The 19,956-nt window shown below is 39.5% G+C and overlaps 1 protein-coding gene across 1 annotated transcript in view; it reads left to right on the top strand.

Moving 5' to 3' along the window:
- The window catches only part of fut8b (fucosyltransferase 8b (alpha (1,6) fucosyltransferase)), a 174,856-nt gene extending 158,489 nt beyond the window's left edge, over positions 1 to 16,367 (top strand). The window contains exons 8-10 of the mRNA XM_017455408.3: positions 4,154 to 4,330; positions 4,844 to 4,994; positions 7,723 to 16,367. Of these exons, the coding sequence (XP_017310897.1) occupies positions 4,154 to 4,330; positions 4,844 to 4,994; positions 7,723 to 8,067 (673 nt within the window). The 3' untranslated portion in view covers positions 8,068 to 16,367. The remainder of the gene's footprint in view (positions 1 to 4,153; positions 4,331 to 4,843; positions 4,995 to 7,722) is intronic.
- Positions 16,368 to 19,956: the final 3,589 nt, after the last annotated feature.

The raw sequence follows: 19,956 nt of genomic DNA, 5'->3' as shown, positions 1-19,956 counted from the left end.
ATCATCACACAGCTGTCTGTCTGCATTTCTCTGGAACAATAGCTATGGGCAATATCAGATCTATTAGTTGGTTGCTGAGTCCAATTCAGAACGAAATTTGATATATTTGCTGTTTGGTTTTGTTTGTGGTCTCATTGCATATAATGAAACAATACAAAACAAGTAAAATGGCTGAGGGTTGTGTAGGATATATTAGGCAGCAAATGAACAGTTAGTTCTCGAAGTTGATGCGTTGAAAGAAGGAAAAATGAGCAAGCGTAAGGACCTGAGCGACTTTGCCAAGGGCCAAATTGTGATGGCTGGATGACTGGATCAGAGCATCTCCAATGCAGCAGGTCTTGTGGAATGTTCCCGGTATGCAGTGGTTAATATCTACTAAAAATGAAGGACAACCGGTGAACCGGCGACAGGGTCAGGGTCACTGTGCCACCAGAAAATATTTTGTTAAATCATTCTATCGTATTCTGATATTATACACTACAGTAGATCTGGCATTACTAGATATATTTCATTTAGAAAGACCGCCTCTTATGTCACACACCCAAGTACACTACTTGTCTATGTGTGTTAATTCTTTTCTCATATCCAAGCTTAATAGGAAGAGCAGTTGAGGATGAAGGGCCCAGCAGTTGCAGTCTGGCAGTGTAGGACTTTGAACTCATCAGTAGGCTGAGACCACTTAACCCTAAACATTAAGACATCACTACCACGAATACATTTTCACGAACAGATTTCTCTGATTCACTCATCTTCAGTCAGCACATTTGAGCTCGTTTGAGTAACCATGTGGAATAAACATGTTTCAAAATGGCTGATTTTTACTGGTTTGTAAATAACAATTACAAATGTGATATTCATGTTTATCCCATTTATACTCCCATCTCTAATTGAAACAGTCATTGAGTATGGGAAGGGATTTATGTCAGGTCCACTCGATCCACAAACTCTACCACTACTATCCACCACTGCTAACCCGCTCCTAATCACCAGACTTCTGATCACACACATCTGTTCCCAATTTCACACACACACACACACACACACACACACACACACACACACACACACACACACACACACACACACACACACACACACACACACGCACACACGCACACACATACATATAAAACAGACTCTCAATCACAAACATTTTGCCAAATAAACCCTCAGTTTGTTTAAATGTATCTGACTTTAACAAGTCTTCTTTACAGTGTTGGTTGTTCTGTTTTTTGATGTTCTGCCTGTTTCTCGATTTACATGTTTAGTTCTGCCTAGTTTACTCTGACTGTTCATTGCCTGACCCATGTCTGTTTTTTGATATTGATCCTGCCTGATGTTTTGGAATTGTCTGCATTGCTCTCATTAAAGAATGCTGAACTGCATCTCTCTCAGCCCCAATTCCTGACTTTGTAAAGAGGTGAGCAGTTAAGGGTTAAGCATCTTGCTTTAGGGCACAGCAGTGGCTCTTTATCTTACTGGAAGATGGTTGAAGAAATCTGTCTCTGCTTCTGCTCTATTAAAGTACTAAGAACTATAATAACTGTAAGGTTGATATAGATAGTAGAATAGGTGTATACAGTATGTTAAATCATATTGCATCACTGTATGATGCCTCTGCTGGTACATTTTCTTGGCAGAAATATGGATATTATAAATGTCAAGGTTGACTGGATAGCTGGTATTCCATGATGCTCGTGGTGTTTAAAGTTGCACTGGAGCTGCAACACTAATTTTGCTGTTAAAACTCATGTTGCATATGTGTAGTCTGTTAAAGTGGCCATCTTTCTTCTTCACTTGATGATAAATACTTGGATGCTAAATATAGTTCATTTATATATTTAATATTAATAAATAAAAAAAGAAGCAAACTTAAGACAACAAACATACCTTGGCCGTTTTTTTTTTTGTTTTTTTTTTTGCTTTATTTAGGATAAAGGGAAATGTTTGTACATTTGATTTTTGGCCACAGTGTTACTTTCAGTGATACACCGACTGCTGTTGCTGAGCAAATGGATTGTTGCTTATGTTAACAATTGAACCCGCTGTAGCCTTCTTCTAAGAATGTGGTACAAAATGAAGAAGCTTTGTAATGAGCTCTGCAAAAACAAAAAGAGTGAATGTGATTGTTAGCAGCAGGCGAGATGAGGGAGTATCGATCGCTGGATGCTGAGCACCTCAGTGTAGCTGAGAATCAGAGCTGAATGAAAGACATGACGCGGGAGAGTAACACTTGACAGAAAGATGAAAGGAAGTGTATGAGAGAGAGAGAGAAAGAGAGAGAGAGAGAGAGAGAGAGAGAGAGAGAGAGAGAGAGAGAGAGAGTAGCTGAAGAGTTCTGTAGCTTTGTCACTTCAGACAGTGAGAACAAGTAGGAGAAGCTACCCACCGAGAGATGCAAGAAAGAAAAAACAGAAAAGTGCATTTGACAAGCTTTCTGATCCCTCTCTCAAGTACCAAAGCAGGGAAATGAGTCCCTATCACTTGATAATCCATTAATTAGTTGGGGGGAAAAAACTATTTAACGGGGTTGTAAAGGGAAAAAAAATAAAGTACATTTTGCCAGCTAATAAAATTTTCAGTGCTTTTTCATTTTCATGACCGCAAGACAGTTTTTGTTGGTGTAAGCAATAAAGGTCCAACCACAAATAAGAATAAATGGCATTATATAGAACTGACATTTATGTTTACACCACTCTCATGCTTTAATAAAACTATAGCACATATAATAAATGTTTATACTTTAATAAAACTACACCATATGATGCCAGTATACATTATAATTCTATTTTATTTAGTCTGATATCTGCAGATGGCACCTCATTTTAGGTGTAAACTGTTTAAATCAAAATAAATGGCAGAGCTTTAACCCACTGCATTGCTCTCTACTGCGTATTGTTTTTCATGCAAGGGCATGTAAAGTTTCCTCAAAATAAATGTAGTACTTTTTAAGACTTTTTCAATGCTACTTCAAGCATCATTTACAGATACATTTGCAGCAAAGATATTGCGAAATGCTTCAAGAACGCTGCGGAAAGAAAATGACAGAAGCTACCAATCTTCCACACAAATTACACCATCCAATTGTTTGGATTTTTCACATTGCTACATAACAACACATTTATCACAGAATCTGGGAAAATCTGAAATCAAATGTTGTTTGCTAGTGTGAACGCTGAGTAAGAGCAGCCTGTAATAAAAAAAATGTACACTGGAATTCAAGAGAGTTTCATATTTATTAACATCTTTAATTCGTAAATAATTTGAGTTAAATTTTAATGACCAACAGACACCCTGTTTGTCATCATTCTGACATCCATTTTGTGTCTATATGTCATGACTTGTTTTTGTTAATAGTGCTGCATTTTTTGGTCAAAAACCATGTGAACCACATAAACTTCATCACTGAAGGACACGTTATTCTTAATTGTGTGCTGTTTTTTGTTTATTGTTATTTTCCAAAGTGTTACATATGCAAAAAATAATTAATGTTCTATCTCCAAACTCACAGATAAACGTCATAAGGTTAAACAAAACCCAGTTTATCTCAGTTTCTCCCAATTTGGTCCTTTATCAATTCCCAGTGACAGCAAGCAACTTAAGAGGGTGATGGCTTAAATCGGTGGTTTTCAAAGTTTGGCCGCAGCCCCCTTGGGGGCTGCCAGGGGGTGCCCGGGGGTCCTTAACAATTTGTTGTGAAAAATAAATTCTCACACTCAGACAACCACACACGCACACAATCAATTCCTAATGTAATGTAATTTAAAGATATAAGATGTAATTATTAATAAATAAAGGGGGATATATTCAGAAGTCTGCATTTTTAATTTGTTTTAAAGACATCTTGCAAAAGGGGGGCCTCAGTCAAATGTTAATGCCATTTGGGGGCCTTGCCCTGGAAATGTTTGGGAACCCCTGGCTTAAATGTTTAAATCTGTGGGTTTTTACAGTACTCCTGAACATCACAGTCTGAAGAAAAGAAATAATAGGTTTGTGATAGTAGAAAATGTCTCGGGAAGTGTTGGGTCTTGTTCTTTATTCCTGGATTTTACCATTAACTTTCTCTCCATATGTTAATGTAGGATTACACAAGGCTTTGTGTAGAGTAGTTGAGTACAGCCTTGTCAAACCAGCGTGTATTGTGTGTTTGCAGTGTGCATGTGAGGCGCACAGATAAAGTGGGCACGGAGGCAGCGTTTCACCCCATAGAGGAGTACATGCAGCATGTGGAGGAACAGTTCCAGCTCATGGCCCAGCGCATGCAGCTGGACAAAAAGAGAGTGTATTTGGCAACTGATGACCCCTCACTGTTACAGGAGGCCAAGAGCAAGTGAGTGATCTGAATGAGGAGTGTGTGTGTGTGTGTGTGTGTGTGTGTGTGTGTGTGTGTGTGTGTGTGTGTGTGTGTGTGTATGTGTATGTGTTTTGGGGATGGGAGGTGGGGTGGCAGATTCAAGGGTATGTTGTTTTCTCAGTGGGGACCAAATGTCCCCACAACAGTTGGAACATCTGACAGTTTTGACCTTATAGGGACATTTCTCTGATCCCAATAAGGAAAACTTGGTTATGTCAGTGGAAGGATAGTAATACAAACGTGTGTGTGTGTGTGTGTGTGTGTGTGTGTGTGTGTGTGTGTGTGTGTGTGTGTGTGCTTCGGGGATGGGAGGTGGGGTGGCGGATTCAAGGGTATGTTGTTTTCTCAGTGGGGACCAAATGTCCCCACAAGGGTAGGAATATCTGACAATTTTGACCTTATGGGGACATTTCTCTGATCCCAATAAAGAAAACTTGGTTATGTCAGTGGAAGGATAGTAATACAAACGTGTGTGTGTGTGTTTTTCAGATACCCCGATTATGAGTTCATCAGTGATAATTCTATCTCGTGGTCGGCTGGACTGCATAACCGCTACACAGAAAACTCTCTCAAGGGAGTCATCTTGGACATCCACTTCTTGTCCCAGACTGACTTCCTAGTCTGTACATTCTCCTCACAGGTACACACACACACCCACACACTGAACCCTCCTGAGTCACACTTACGTTAAATCTGGAGTGTGTTTTCAGGCTCTAGCCCATCTGTCTCATCTAATTTCTCTACTTATTACCACACCCTTCATGAGAATATATAATACAGAAATGTCGACCTGAGAAGAGCTCTAATCAGCTAATTAACTCAAAACACCTACAAAGGTTTCCTGAGCCTTTAAAAAGAACTGGACCGTTGCTTATTGGTCCAAAGTCTTCCTTTCAGATAAAAGTAAATGTTGCATTTCATTTGTAAATCAAGGTCCCAGAGTTTGGAGGAAGAGTGGAGAGGAACAGAATCCAAATTGCTTGAAGTCCAGTGTGAAGTTTCCACAGTCAGTGATGATTTGGGGTGCCATGTCATCTGCTGGTGTTGGTCCACTGTGTTTTCTCAATGCAGCGTCTACCAGGAGATTTTAGAGCACTTCATGATTCCATCTGCTGACGAGCTTTATGGAGATGCTGATTTCCTTTTCCAGCAGGACTTATCACCTGCCCACAGTGCCAAAACTACTAGTAACTGGTTTGCTGACCATGGTTTTACTGTGCTTGATTGTCCAGCCAACTCGCCTGGCCTGAACCCTATAGACAATCTATGAGAGACACCAGACCCAACAATACAGACGAGCTGAAGGCCGCTAAAAAAGCAAAGCAACCTGGGCTTCTGGAACAGCTCAGCAGTGCCACAGGCTGATTGTCTCCATGCCACACCACATTGATGCAGTAATTCATGCAAAAGGAGCCCCAACCAAGTATTGAGTGCATAAATTAACATACTTTTCAGAAGGCTGACATTTCTGTATTATAATTTTTTTATTCTAATATTTTGCGATACTGCGATTTTTTACTTCCATGAGCTGTAAGCCGTAATCAAGATTAAGACATAAAAAAGCTTGAAATATTTCACTTTATGTGTAATGAATCAAGAATTTATGAAAGATCCACTTTTTGAGTTAAATTACAGGGGAAAAAATGACCTTTTCCACGATATTCTATTTTATTGAGATGCACCTGTAATGGTTGTGTTAATATGTCTATATATAGCATGATCACACTAAGGCAGTATGGTCCTCAGAAATATGCTCATTTGTGCTCATTTTGAAATTGAATAGCATATTGGTTACTGTCCGTGTGAAATTTTGCAGGTGTTACCTGTGTCTGTATAGGTTTCATCCAGGTTCTCCAGTTTCCTTCCATCTGTATGTAGGTGAATAGGCTGCACTAAATGGCCCATAGGAGTGAACAAGTGTGTATGTTGTGTCCCATCCAGGGTTTATTCCTGCCATTAGCACACTGGTCCCTTCTAGATCCATGGCTATCCAGTCCAGGAAAAAGTGTTTACTTAAGAACTGCAGTTAAAAAGTGAAGCCATAATGTCTGTGACACCCTCTAGTGGTTGGCAGCAGTACAATTTCTAATTCTACCCAGACCTATACTCACAGGTCTCTTTATTAGGAACACCTGTACACCTGCTCATTTATGCAGTTATCCAATCATGTGGCGGCAGCGCAATGCATGAACCCATGCAGATACAGGTCAAAAGTTTGCGTTAATTTTTACATCCAACATCAGAATGGGGAAAGAGGGTCATCTCTGTGACTTTAATAATGACATGATTTTTGGTGCCAGATGGGCTATCCCTCTCCTGGGATTTTCACACACCACAGCTTCTAGAGTTTACATAGAAAGGTGCGAAAAACAACTGAGGTGAAACATCCTGTTGATGAGAGAGATCAGAGGAGAATGGCCAAACTGGTCTGAGCTTACAGGAAGTCTATAGTAACTAAAATAAGCACTCTTTTCAACTGTGGTGAGCAGAAAAGCACTACAGAATGCACAACACATTAGGTTCCATACCTGTCAGCCAAGAACAGGAATCTGAGGCTATCATGGGCACAGACGCACAGAACAGAGTTGAAGAATGGAAAAAGACCAACTGTATTTTTTTTTCTCCTAATCTTCACCTGTCCAGTTTGGGTGAGCCTGTGCCCATTATAACCTCAGATTCCTGTTCTTGGTAGACAGTAGACAGTGGACCCCAATGTGGTCTTCTGCTGTTGTAGCCCATCCACTGTAAGGTTTGTTTTGTGCATGCTAAGATGCTTTTCTGCTCATCACGGTTGTACAGACTGATTATATTAGTTACCATAGACTTCCTGACAGCTTGAGCCAATCTGACCTCTCTTATCGACAAGATGTTTCTAGCCACAGAACTGTCACTAACTCAATGTTTTTGGTTGTTTCGCACCATTCTGTGTAAACTCTAGATACTGTTGTGTGTGAAAATCCCATATCAACAGTTTCTGACATACTCAAACCCCAGCCCATGTGGTACCAAAATCCATGCCACAGTTAAAGTTGCAGAGAACACAGTTTTACTTCATTCTGAAGTTTGATGTGAACATTAACATTAACTGAAACTCTTGACCTGTGTCTGTATAATCGTTTTTTTTGCATTGCCTTGCTGCCATATGATTGGCTAAATAAATAACTGCATGAATGTGCAGGTATGCAGGTGTTCCTAATAAAATGGATGGTAAGTGTATATTAGTGCCCCAAAAATAAATGTGATGTATATGTATGTCAGTGTACTGTATATGTTACTTAATTTTTACTTAATTCATTTTAGCACACTGTAAGAGTTCCCTTTATTGTAATATACCTTAATATGCTTTTTTTTCTCACTGTGTGTACCAGGTGTGCCGTGTGGCCTATGAGATCATGCAGACTCTACACCCAGATGCTTCATCGTATTTCTACTCTCTGGACGACATCTACTATTTCGGCGGGCAAAATGCTCACAACCAGATCGCCATCTATGCACATCAGCCGCGCACTTCTGAGGACGTCGCCCTGGAGCCTGGAGATGTTATTGGCGTTGCCGGAAACCACTGGGATGGTTATTCCAAAGGACTGAATCGCAGATTGGGGCGCACTGGCCTCTATCCATCTTACAAAGTGAAGGAGAAAATCGAGACCGTGAAATACCCCACCTACCCCGAGGCAGACAAACTGCTCAACTCAGAAAATAGAGGAAAATAGACTGAAAGAGACAGTAAGAGACTTCTAAAACAGAGAGAGGCATGAAGAGACTGAAACAGACTGAGACAGATAGAGACAGAAAGAGACAGGGTGAGAATAATCCCAAAGTATTTTTTCCTGTATAAAGCTTAATGATAAAGGAGCGATAATAAGACATAGTCCACAAAGAGATACATGCTGTCAATGTGTGTGTATGTGTGTGAGTAAAATGAGATGATGTCAAGAGACAAAGAGATAGATAGACAAAGAAATAATAGATGGAAAGAAACAATGACAGAAAGAGATTCATGGAAAGAGACAAAAAAGAGGCATGTGAAATGAGACAGGGACAAAAAACAGACAGAAAACGAAAGTGGCAGAAAAAGAGACATAGAAAGAGGTGGAAAGGGATCGAGACAAAGACAGATAAAAGAGAGAATGGTGGGAAAACATGTCATAAAAGAAACAAAGTGAGAGGTAAAGAAAAAGGCAGAAGGATGGACAAAGACAACAATACGCACAGAGACCGAAAGAAATTGGCATAAGAGAGAGACATCAGAGACAAACATGGAAATAGAGAAAGAGGTGAAAAGAAACGAGGAAAAAATGAAGAGAGTCAGAAAGAGAGATTTGGAACGTATGTGCTGACATGGAAAGAGAAAAATGACAGCGAAAATAATCAACTTTTGGACTCTGTATCAGGAGAGACAACTGAAACATTCAGAAGAATGGACACACACTGAGGACACTGCTCTATGTATGTTTATGTGTATTTTTTACTCAGTGAGAAAAGATGGAGAAGAAAATCACGATGTAAAATATCCCAACTAACCTGAGGCAAACAAGCTACAGATTACAGAAACAACAACCTGTACAGAGTCTGCTGAGACAGGAGGGATAATGAGACATAATCCACAAAGACAGACCGAGGACACGTGCTTGTGTTTTGACTTAGCGCAGCCTCCTGAGCGGCTCTGATATAGATGGAGGCAGAGCATCTCTGTGTTTGACTGCAGGCTATGTGGACTCGGCAACAGCTGAGCACAATTTACAAACCCACAACTCTGCCTCGCTTTATAGTTTTATTGTTATTTAATTGTCCCAGGGTGGTTTTAAGTCATTTATAATCTTGTCTTTTAATCTCTCTTGCCTGTTTGATCACTGTTCACTAAGAAACTAGGGGAAATACGGTAAAGTAGGGAGATAGAAAGACATAACAAGGATAACGATTAGGGTGCTTCTTATTTCTTTAATTGCGCTTTAGTTCTTCCCTCTGTGTGGAAACGTGAGGAAAGTTTGCAAGGAAAGAAAACAACAACAGAGGAATGGATGCGAATCATTGTGCCATGTTAGGTCAAATATACATCACTATAAATCCACATCAATTATTGAAGACTTGTTGTCCAGCATGTTTTAACCTATACAATATTTTCTCTGTTGTCATCACTGACTTGGCATGTAAATTCAAGCCCATTTGTTGACTCTGTAGCCATTGTTTCTTCATTAATATTATTAATTTAGTGTTTTTTGTTCTTATTATTTGTTTGAACCTACACTGAAAAAATGTTTATTGAATTTAGTTAATTCGTTAACACAGATTGTTTGCATATATCCAACACGATGTGAGCATGCATTTTTAAAACCCTGTAATAAAGCCAAACTCCATGGATTCACCCAAGCTCAGGATCAAACCAGGGACCCTAGCATTGTGAGGCAGTAACATTATTTGTTGCACTATTGTGCCACACGTGAGTTAATTAAGTTAATTTAACACTATAGTCATTTCTTCCTGTCAGCTCCAACATCCTCATGAGACTTTAAATCATAATTGGATCACATTAATACTATGTCAGTTGATCACACACACTCTACATATTTCTAGCTAGTAGATTATATACTGTTTGTATTTAAATTCAATTTAGTATAAACAATGAAAACATGTTTTATGTAAACTATACATAATGTTTTCTCTAAACACATATTTCCTTTTTTCAGTGTAGGTGGTTTGTGAAAATGATAAATGTACACCATAGGTTTATGTCATACATGGCTTCTACATAAGTACCTTTCTCCTCACTCTGGAAGCCTCTGTTTGCGTTTAATGAATTGATCATTACTAGTTCAGAGTATTCAGCCTTCTTGGAGATAGTGGAGCAGGTGATGAAGAATGTACATCGTACTGACTTCATAGTGCTTTGGGGGAACTTAAGTGCTTGTTTGTTTCATCAGACTTTGAGGCCATATGTTTTAATCACTCAGTTAAAGAGACGTTGGTGACGAATTGGATTCATCACACAAGGCGCCAGCCAGATTTCTGGAGAACCTTTCGGGTTGCTTGGGACCTTCAATGAGAGACAAATTCTCATGTTCAAAAGGACTTCTCCCTTCTACCGATTGAGGTTAGGGGCATTAAGTCACAATGGATAATATTCACGTTCTCGATCATCAAGGCAACTGCAAGACGCTGTGGTCTCCTGATTCAACTGAGAGTTTTAGAGAGCCAGAAGGGCTGCTGCAAAGGCAGTAAGAGAAGTGGAAGATCGGCCATGGAATTTGGAGAGGCCACTAATAGATGTTATTTTGACCCAAAAAATTATCTGGCAAACTGTTCTGTTAGGAGGAGTAGAAGAAGGAGGAGGAGAAGAAGAGGAGACCATTCACCAGCTCTGCTAAGCAAGTGCATGTAAGTGGATATTGTTGAGCAATGAATGAAGATCTAGGGCAGTGCCCTTGGAATGGCAAACTGGGATGGGGGTCCCTATTTCTTTTAAGGGGACCAGAGGATGTATTCTATGAACAGAATTACACTCCTCAGTCTCCCAGCAAAGTCTATACCAGGGCTGTGGAGAGGAGTCTGTCAGATAGTTTAATCTAGGATTTAGGGGGAACAACACTGGTTACCCCAGGCCATAGAACAAAGATTCAGCTTTTTATTCTTGGGCAACTATGTGAGGGGGTCATACAAATATGGTAATCCAGTCTACATGCATTTTGTGGATTTGGAGATGGTGTATGATTTTGTGCCTCAACATTTGTGGTGGGAGGTATTGCAGAAGGATGGAGTATCTGGATCACTACTTCATGCAATCCAATCTATGTATGTACACAGTGAGCATTGTGTCCATGTTCTAAGCGTTAAGTTAAAAATGTTTAATGTGGGTGTCAGACTAAATCAAGGGGCTGTTTTCTCTTTTAAGTGTCGTTCACATGGGCATTATATCAAGACACAAGAGGTGCCGATTATGGTAGGCTACAGGTATGTCTGAGACTATGGTTGTCTCCTGGAAGAGTGGGATGCTCCGTTCAGATAAGAGGGCAGACTTTATACCTGGTCGAGATTTGGGGATCTAATTCCTGAGATATGGATAATAGAGCACATGAGATGGCTCAGATAAGAGGCATCAATGTTACAGTTATTGTAATAGTTTGTGGTGAAGAAACAGTAGCTCAGTTGGAGTCAGTCTATGTCCCTATTCTCACCTGTGGTCACAAGCTGTGGGGAGTGGCTAAAGGAATGTGAGGACAACTGGTGGAAAAGCTTGGAAAACCTCAGAGTAGAGCCACTGCTCCTTCAAATTGAGAGGAGCCATTAGTGGTGGTGTTGCACCTTACAAGGATGTCCCCTGGTCAGCTTCCTCTAGAGCTGTATGAGGCATGTCCTATTGGGTGGAGACTCCTGGGTAAACCAAGGACCTACGGGAGTTATTGTATTACTCAGTTGGCTTGGGAAAATCTTGGGAGCTCCCAGAAGGAGGTGTAGTCAGTGACTTGGGATTGAGAAGTCTGGGCTGACCACCTCAATCTATTGCCAGTTCTTAGGGCACAGGCTAAAGAATCTAGGTTTCAGAAGGCAATGAGGCGTCAATTAATGCATTGGGAAGCACTCTAAGAAAACTAGGGGAATGAGGAGAACGTAGGGGACTTTAAAATGAAAAGAAAAGGGAGATGTGCAACCTAGGAACAGGAATCAAGGAGAATTAAAGACTAAAAAACAAGTAAAAGCTAGGCAAAGTAGAAACAAGTCAACTAAACAAGAAGTACTAAGGAATTAGCAACTAGGGAAACAAGGGGACTCTGGTAACAAGGATAATCATGACACTAGAACTGGGGAAAAAGGAGAACTGGGGGCCTAAAAAATAGGTAAACAAGGAAACTTAATCACTGATTCTGCTTTCTAACATGCTCCACTTTCTCGGGAGAGCAACTTATTCCTCACTCATCATTTGCATTTTTATTTTTTTCACCACCTTGGAATTCTGTGAACTATTAAAAATGTTTATGATGGGAAAACCGTAGATGTGTTATATTAGACAGCCATCAAAGTGTGGATTAAAAAGACAAGATAAAAATATGATAAAACTACTCAAACACCAGCAGAAATGACTGAGAACTGTCCAGTTATGCGTGGACTAATATTCTCAAAAGCATGCTTGAGTTATGTTCCACTATCCCTCTCCGTCTACTACACCACTTAAACAAAATGGAACAAATGGGGAGAATCAGGATTGTTTAAACATACCTACTCACCTTCTTATAGATTTATCACTGTTTATCACATTGCTCAGTAGGTTTCCTTCTCTCTCTTTTTTTTTTTTTTTTTTTTTTTTGTAAAATTATCCAGACAGGTTGAGACCTTTCAAGCAGATACTCAGAATAAAAAAGAAAAATATGTGTACTTTGTATGTGTACTAATTCAAATTAGCAAAACCAATACGACTACATATACCAGGACTAGGCACTAGGAACAATTAGGAAACTAAGAATCTAGGAAAACAAGGAGAACTAGTAAACTAGAAATAGGAGATAGAGAGTGCTCAGGAACAAAAAAAAACAAACAAACAAAAAAAACAGGTAACCATAGTAATAGAGAACTAGAAATGGGAAACAAGGTGAACTGTGAAACAAGAAATCTGAAATCTGAAAAGTGCTACTGGAAAACAATAATGCACAAATAGCAAAACAAAGCAAGCATGATGATGCAAAAAAAAAAAAGAGCAAAAATATTAATGAAAACCAGTAAGTAGGAAACAGGAAGTGAACAAGAGGCGTTTGACACACCAATCAACATATTAGTGTTTAAAAACATATGGATTTTGTCTTAAAGTACCCATGTGCCCCTTTGAAAGCACGTATGTGTTTTTATTCATTTATCTTTCTACTTGAAGTATCTCTTCAGTATTTAAATCTGAGATTTGTATTTATTTTATAATGAAGAATATTCTAAACCATCAGAGAATGTTTTCAAAGGAGAAGATGTTGTCCTATTTTATGTTCCAAAGTATTGTGTTTGATACACCACAGATCAATTAAAGGGGTTGTAAGGCATTTGCTGTGTTTGTTGCGTCCTCACATTGATTGCTTCGGCTGCTGTTTAAAGATGCTCTCCCTTTACAAAACATTTCTATGATTCATCTGATAATGGCAGTAAAATAGGTTTTCTCTGCTTCTCGACATGGTTCACAGGCTATGATGTCACTAGGAGAAATGTTTTTTTATTACAATATCCCCCCCTGACAACAATTCACATTCAATTCAGTCAGCTCTGACTTGCACGAACTCACTGACATAGCAGTTCAATGAACTGAAGTTCCACAAACGTGTGCAGTACAGTTTGTATAAACGCCCTAAATAACTAGATGGCACTCTGAATAAAACAAGTTTTCACACTGTTACTATGACCTATAACATTCATATAGAAGAACTATTGGCTTAGTTAATTGCTGTGTTAATTGGCCTTCCATCCCTAGCGGCTAGCATAATGAATTAAAGCTGTCCTTTTGGCCCTCTATATCTCCCTTTATTTATTTCTGCAGAGGCTACATAGACCGAACAGAATAGCAAGAAAGTGCAATACTGATGAGAGGGCACAGAGCCAGAAATGCAGATAGTAAGATTTTAGCTGATGCTTTTGGTCAAGGCAGTTACTTGCTTATGAGCGCTGTTCTTAGACCTCAACTAAGGGCAGCCATTGGTGCATGTGACCATGTGGAAGCTGACTCTAATTCAGTATTATTAGGAACTCGAGTATCCCTAAAGGAACAATCAGTGGAGTTACTTTCATAAGGATTGCCTGAGTAGCTTTAGTTCTCAAGTTATAGAAGTGTCATAACCTTTAAAGCCAGGTGAGAAATGATATTTTGTGGTACAAGGAATGTGGTCAAGTAGAGGCTGACTCTTAATTCTGTATTATTATTAAGTTCCAGGAAGGACCAGACCTAATCTCAACACCCACCCGAAAGCACTGCTGTGACCAAGTAGCTCCAATCTTTACAGATATTTTCAGTTCTTGGACCTCTGCTCTGTTCTCATCTGCTTCAAATCCACCAATGGCACTCCCAGTCCCCAAAATAACAAGAGCCTAAATGACTTCAGGTTAATTACACTGACCTCTGTAGTCATGAAAGTCTTCAAATGCCTCATCTTAGTTTTATCTGAAGTATACAACTGACCACATACTGGACCCTCTGCAGCTAGTGTATAAAGCCAGCAGTCATTCTGAGCCTGCATTTCATGCTACAGCATCTACAGTCCAGGAACCTATGTTAGGATTCTGTTAGTGGACTTCTGCTCATCTTTTAACACCATTGACCAAGAGCTGCTGCAAGTCAAGTATCCTGAATGTATCAAATCCCATTTATCACAAATCATAGATTTCCTGACAGAAGGAAGACCGCAGGTTTGAAGGACTGGGAAGGAACTGTTTAAAGCTGTTTATTTTTGCCCCTTGTCTTCAGGCTTTATACCAATCACTGCCCATCAGTAAATATCATGAAGTTCAGATATGACACCACCAGAGTCTGCCTCTTAATAATCCCGTAAAGAGTGTTGAACTGGCTGCAGACTTTAGTAACAGCTTTAACTGATTGGATTATATTAATGCCTTGCTGTTTGGATACTCCAGCATGCAAGAATATGCTTCTGTCAGTCCCAAATGCAGCAGCCAGAAGGTTGGACCATATTATACCTATTTTATTACACCTACAGTATTTTATCACACTACATTGGTTCCCAGTAAAGTTTTGCATTGATTATAAAATACTATAATCCCAATAATAAGTAGTACTAAAATACTGATGACTAATAAAGCACTATGGTCTCGCCTAACAGTACCTGAGTAAACATTTGGACTATTATGATTAGCTGTGCCTGCTTTGATAAAAATGGTGCGGGTTCTTTATTAGTACCTAGAATAATGCGAACTACAGCAGGGGGCAGAGCTTATTCCTGCAAATCCACTGAGCTATGGAATAGCCTTTCTGTTATTTTTTGGGACTCACTTCTTTTACCCACCATAGCTACCTGAATAAGCCTGATGCCCAACTTCATCTCTCTTCTTCTTTCTTCATCTGAAGCTTTGTACACTTGTGACTTTACATTTTATTGTTACATTTGATTTATTTGATGGGGCACAGTGGCTTAGTAGTTAGCACATCCGGGGTTGGTCTGCTCTGTGTGCATTGGGTTTGCATGTTCTCCCCATGCCTTGCAGGCTTCCACTGGGTACTCAGATTTTCCTCCCCCAGTCCAAAGACATGCGTTGTAGGCTGATTGGCATCTCTAAATTGTCTGTAGTGTATGAATGGGTGTGTGTGATTGTGCCCTGCGATGGGTTGGCACCCCATCCCAGGTGTCCCCCAACTTGTGCCTGAGTCCCCTGGGATAGGCTCCAGGCTCCCCGCGACCCATTGTAGGATAAGTGTCACGGATAATGGATGGATGGATTTTATTTATTTGGCTGATGCTTTTAACAAAAGCAAATGGATCCAGAGTACAACTGAACATTTGAGGTTAAAGACAATAGTGGCTTGGCAATGCTGGAAATTCAGCTCATGACCTTCCGCATATTAGCCAAATTACCTAACCCACTGACACTAGGATAACCTAAACTATTGCACTTCCCAAAAACAATTTATGCCTAAGACTCACCTGCCTGCTTTAATGAATAATACCACATGGATACTTCATACATGCACTTTTTAAGAATCATAAATACTATCCTATGGTCATCTAACTTCTATTACCAAGATGACCACACCAAATATTTCATATCCTTTTAACACATTTAGCACATTTAGTGTGATTTGCCTTTTCTCTATATGAATGTACGCGTGTGTCAATCAGAGGGGAATGAATGGGTTCAATTTTGGAATTTGGTTTCTCTTAGGTTTTGGGGGGGTTTTTTGTTTGTTTTTTTACATTGTTGCCTCTGGCTTGCTTATTAGGGATTTAAATTTGCATCCTCATTTCTGTAAAGTTGCTTTGTGATAAATGCTAAATGTCTAATGTTAAAAGTGATACAAATAAAATTTGATTGAACTGAATGTATCCGCATCATATCTGTATCTCACCTTCATTCACTTTAATATAGATTGGTACAAAATACTGTATGGCCAAAAGTGGACACCTGACCATCACACCCATATGTGCTCATTCCAAAACATGGCATTAACATGGAGTTTTGAAGAAAAAAAACTAAGTATAATCACCTATTTCTAATCCATACAGCTTACATATCCTCATTGCTCAGTGGTCTTATTCAGAAGTAGTACTGTGAGCATCTCTTCTCCGCAAGTGTGTGTTGGCCTGTTGTTCGGTCTCATTCCATCGCAAACCTGTACAGTCCTACTCCTGCTGTGATGACCATTAGTGTGTGTCTGTGGTCGGTGGGAGATAAACTGTGATTTAGAGCTCTGTTCCCCTGCGCTGCTGTAATCTGCTACCCACAAACACTTTTACACACTCACCCACCGTTCTAAGCCATCTGTCTCTGTCCGGGGGCTTTGACAAAGGTAGACGTGCCACATGCTGGGCCTCTAGCTTTCTGTAGCTAGCTCTATCTAGCTCTATTTTCTAGCTTTAGCTATGTGTATTTATTTAACAAGTTACCATGATATTGACTCAAGATCTCTAGATCAATTAGAGGCACCAACAGCTACAGTAGCGGAGGAAGTTACTGTAACACTGTGTGATAAGTTTTCTCCAGTAAATCAGACACTTTAGGCACTTTCTTCTAGTTAGTGAAGAACTTCTATAGACTTGGATAGGACAGACTTGGTGCTTCTGTGAAAGTATTTTGTGCAAGCTCAGGCTGCCATTAGGGATGCAATTTAACAAGTACACCTTTATGACTGAATAGAATATTTCTACAAATGCCTTCAAACCCTTCCGTGCTGACAAAGATTGTCTAACAAAGATAGAAACCACAATTTGTCCTAGTCAGAGTAGCGGAAACAGTGAGGGAGATGGCATATGAAGAGACTACACATGTGCCAGAGACACATCTTTCCATCTTTTTTCTCAATCAATCGCATGGATGAGCACTGCTTCATTTTCCTACGACATTCAAAGCCTGAAATAACATCCACTGCAGTCTTTTCTGCCAAGGAAACCCAATCTGAATCACACACACACACACATACACACACACACACACACACACACACACACATATATATATATATATATATATATATATATATATATATATATATATATATGACATATATTGACAATTATCAAAATATGACATTACAATTGAAGGTACAGTGAACAGTATGGTTCATACTGGATTACTACTGTTCACTGTACCTTCAATTGTATTGTCATATTTTGATAATTGTCCGTTTATATATATATCCAGAGATGGATTCCAGGATGGAAAACATACTAAGTTGGCCAGTTGTTTGGTTTTATTTACTTCACAGTACCCACTAAACTAGCAACTCTGTGTTTTTCAGTGATACTATTTGTTTTTAAATCTGAAAGGTGAAAAGGCCTGAATAAAGATACATTTGTAGATACATTTTTGTATGTATTGTATGTGTGCGTGTGTGTGTGTGTGTGTGTGTGTGTGTGTGTGTGTATGTGTGCATGCGTGCATGCGTGCGTGTGTGTGTGTGTGTGTGAGTGTCACGATTTCCCCTTGCGGTGAGTGCTATAGCACTCAGCGTACTCGGAAACCCGAAGCACAAGCTCGATGCATGAGCTCAAAGGGAGAGCATGCTTTTGGCTTTTCAGTGACCTTGACTTTGTTTACATTTGACACGTGCATCTGTGATTTCTGTCCTGTCTCTGCCCCTGTATTTTCAACGGTTGTTGCCCGTATGTGTGTCATCATTTTTCTCAGCTGTCTTGTGTTTCACCCCTGATTACGTTTGTTATTTAAACCCCTCGTGTATCTATGTACGTGGCGAAGTATTACGCGTGTTTTCCCATATACCAAGCCGTTGTTTGACGTATACCACCTCATTGTGTTTTGCGTCCTAGTTTTGATCCTAGTTTTGATTCTATACTCATCCACGTTTCTCGATTTCTGTTTTCAATTCAATTTTCAATTCAATTTTATTTGTATAGCGGTTTTTACAACAGACATTGTCTCAAAGCAACTTTACAGAAATATATAAACACGGGATACAGAATAAATTTTTAAATGTGAGCGAGCCGGTGTCGACAGTGGTGAGGAAAAACTCCCCAAGATGATATGAGGAAGAAACCTTGAGAGGAACCAGACTCAGAAGGGAACCCGTCCTCATCTTTGTAACAACGGATAGTGTGAAAGTAAAGGAAATTTCATTATGGTTGTTTTGGCACTAGGCTGTTTTGCCTAGTTTGTGCCTGTTTGCCAGTCGCCTGACCCATTGACTGTTTTTTGACCACGCTATTGTCTCATGATTTGGATTTCCTTCTCTTTAATAAAAGCTCTTGCATCTGTCCTAACCTCCATTACGTGACACTGAGTTTGTGTGTCCATCCTACACCTCTATTGTACTCATATAATTTGTTGAGATTTACATTATGTATTTGCTGTCTTAAATTTGATCAAATGATCTTGATACCTCTGGATACAAATGGTTTTATATAGAGTTAAGTTGAGTGCATGGAAAAGAAAACAAAAATAAAAAATGTACAAAGAATAATAAAAGTAGCGTGCATGCACATAGGGCATTTTGTATTACAGGCAGGTGTAAGAGATTATTGATGCGTGCAGGACCATTTCTGTTACTCAGTCCAATTTATATGCTTGTCACGGCATGAGCCTTTGAAAATACCATCTCTCCACTGAATCGAATAATTCACTGGACACAACTCCTCAAATCCAAGTAACACCTGTCACTGCAGAAATGTGGGCAAATTTAGAACTACATTTGTGAGCTGTCAGAACTCTGAGGCCCATTATTTGTGTCCTGTACCAGAGTTCCTGTAGTGTGTACTATCATGAGTCCATGCCACTGTCAAAATTAATGGATCCTCTGCCACCTGTAGGACAATAGGCCTGTTATGGCTCTTTGTAAAATGAAAGTCAAAGATCAAACTTGCTGTATGGTTCAGCCTTGGGCCTGCTCAACTATTGCCCACCTGCAAAATACTTTCAAGATGGAACCCAGGTAAACTGTTTGTTTCACTACTTTCTTTTTGTTTGGTGTGTTCTTAAATGTTGAGTGACGGAAATCCACTTTTGTTGACACTTTTATTTAATTGTTGGTAAATTCTTGGTAAATAAAAACTCACAAGAAGTTTAACTTGTTGAATGAAACATGTAAGTCAACAATTCTTTCTTGTTTTGCCACTACACACCAAAATATTTCGTACATTGGATTTAAATGAAGTAAAGATGTAAAACAACATAGACTGCATTATAGATTAAAATATAGACTACGCTCTTAGACTATTTCCTTATAGATCATTATGTACTGCATTACTAATTAACAAACCATGAACCTCAGCATTAATAAACCTAGGAGATGGTACCCTCCCAGGAGCCAGACTTACATCCTACGCTGCCTCGACAGGGCTATGATGTCTGAAAACCATACGTGGATTTGGTCAAAGTGGAGCTAGCAGCAAAAGACTTTACTGGTTTTGATGAACCCCCTGTTCTGAAAGCAGAGCTATTGGGAAAGAAGTGTGGCC

The sequence above is a fragment of the Ictalurus punctatus genome, chromosome 25 (genome assembly GCF_001660625.3).
Source record: "Ictalurus punctatus breed USDA103 chromosome 25, Coco_2.0, whole genome shotgun sequence".
Lineage (NCBI taxonomy): Eukaryota > Metazoa > Chordata > Actinopteri > Siluriformes > Ictaluridae > Ictalurus > Ictalurus punctatus.
This window is presented reverse-complemented; position numbering and strand designations above follow the sequence as displayed.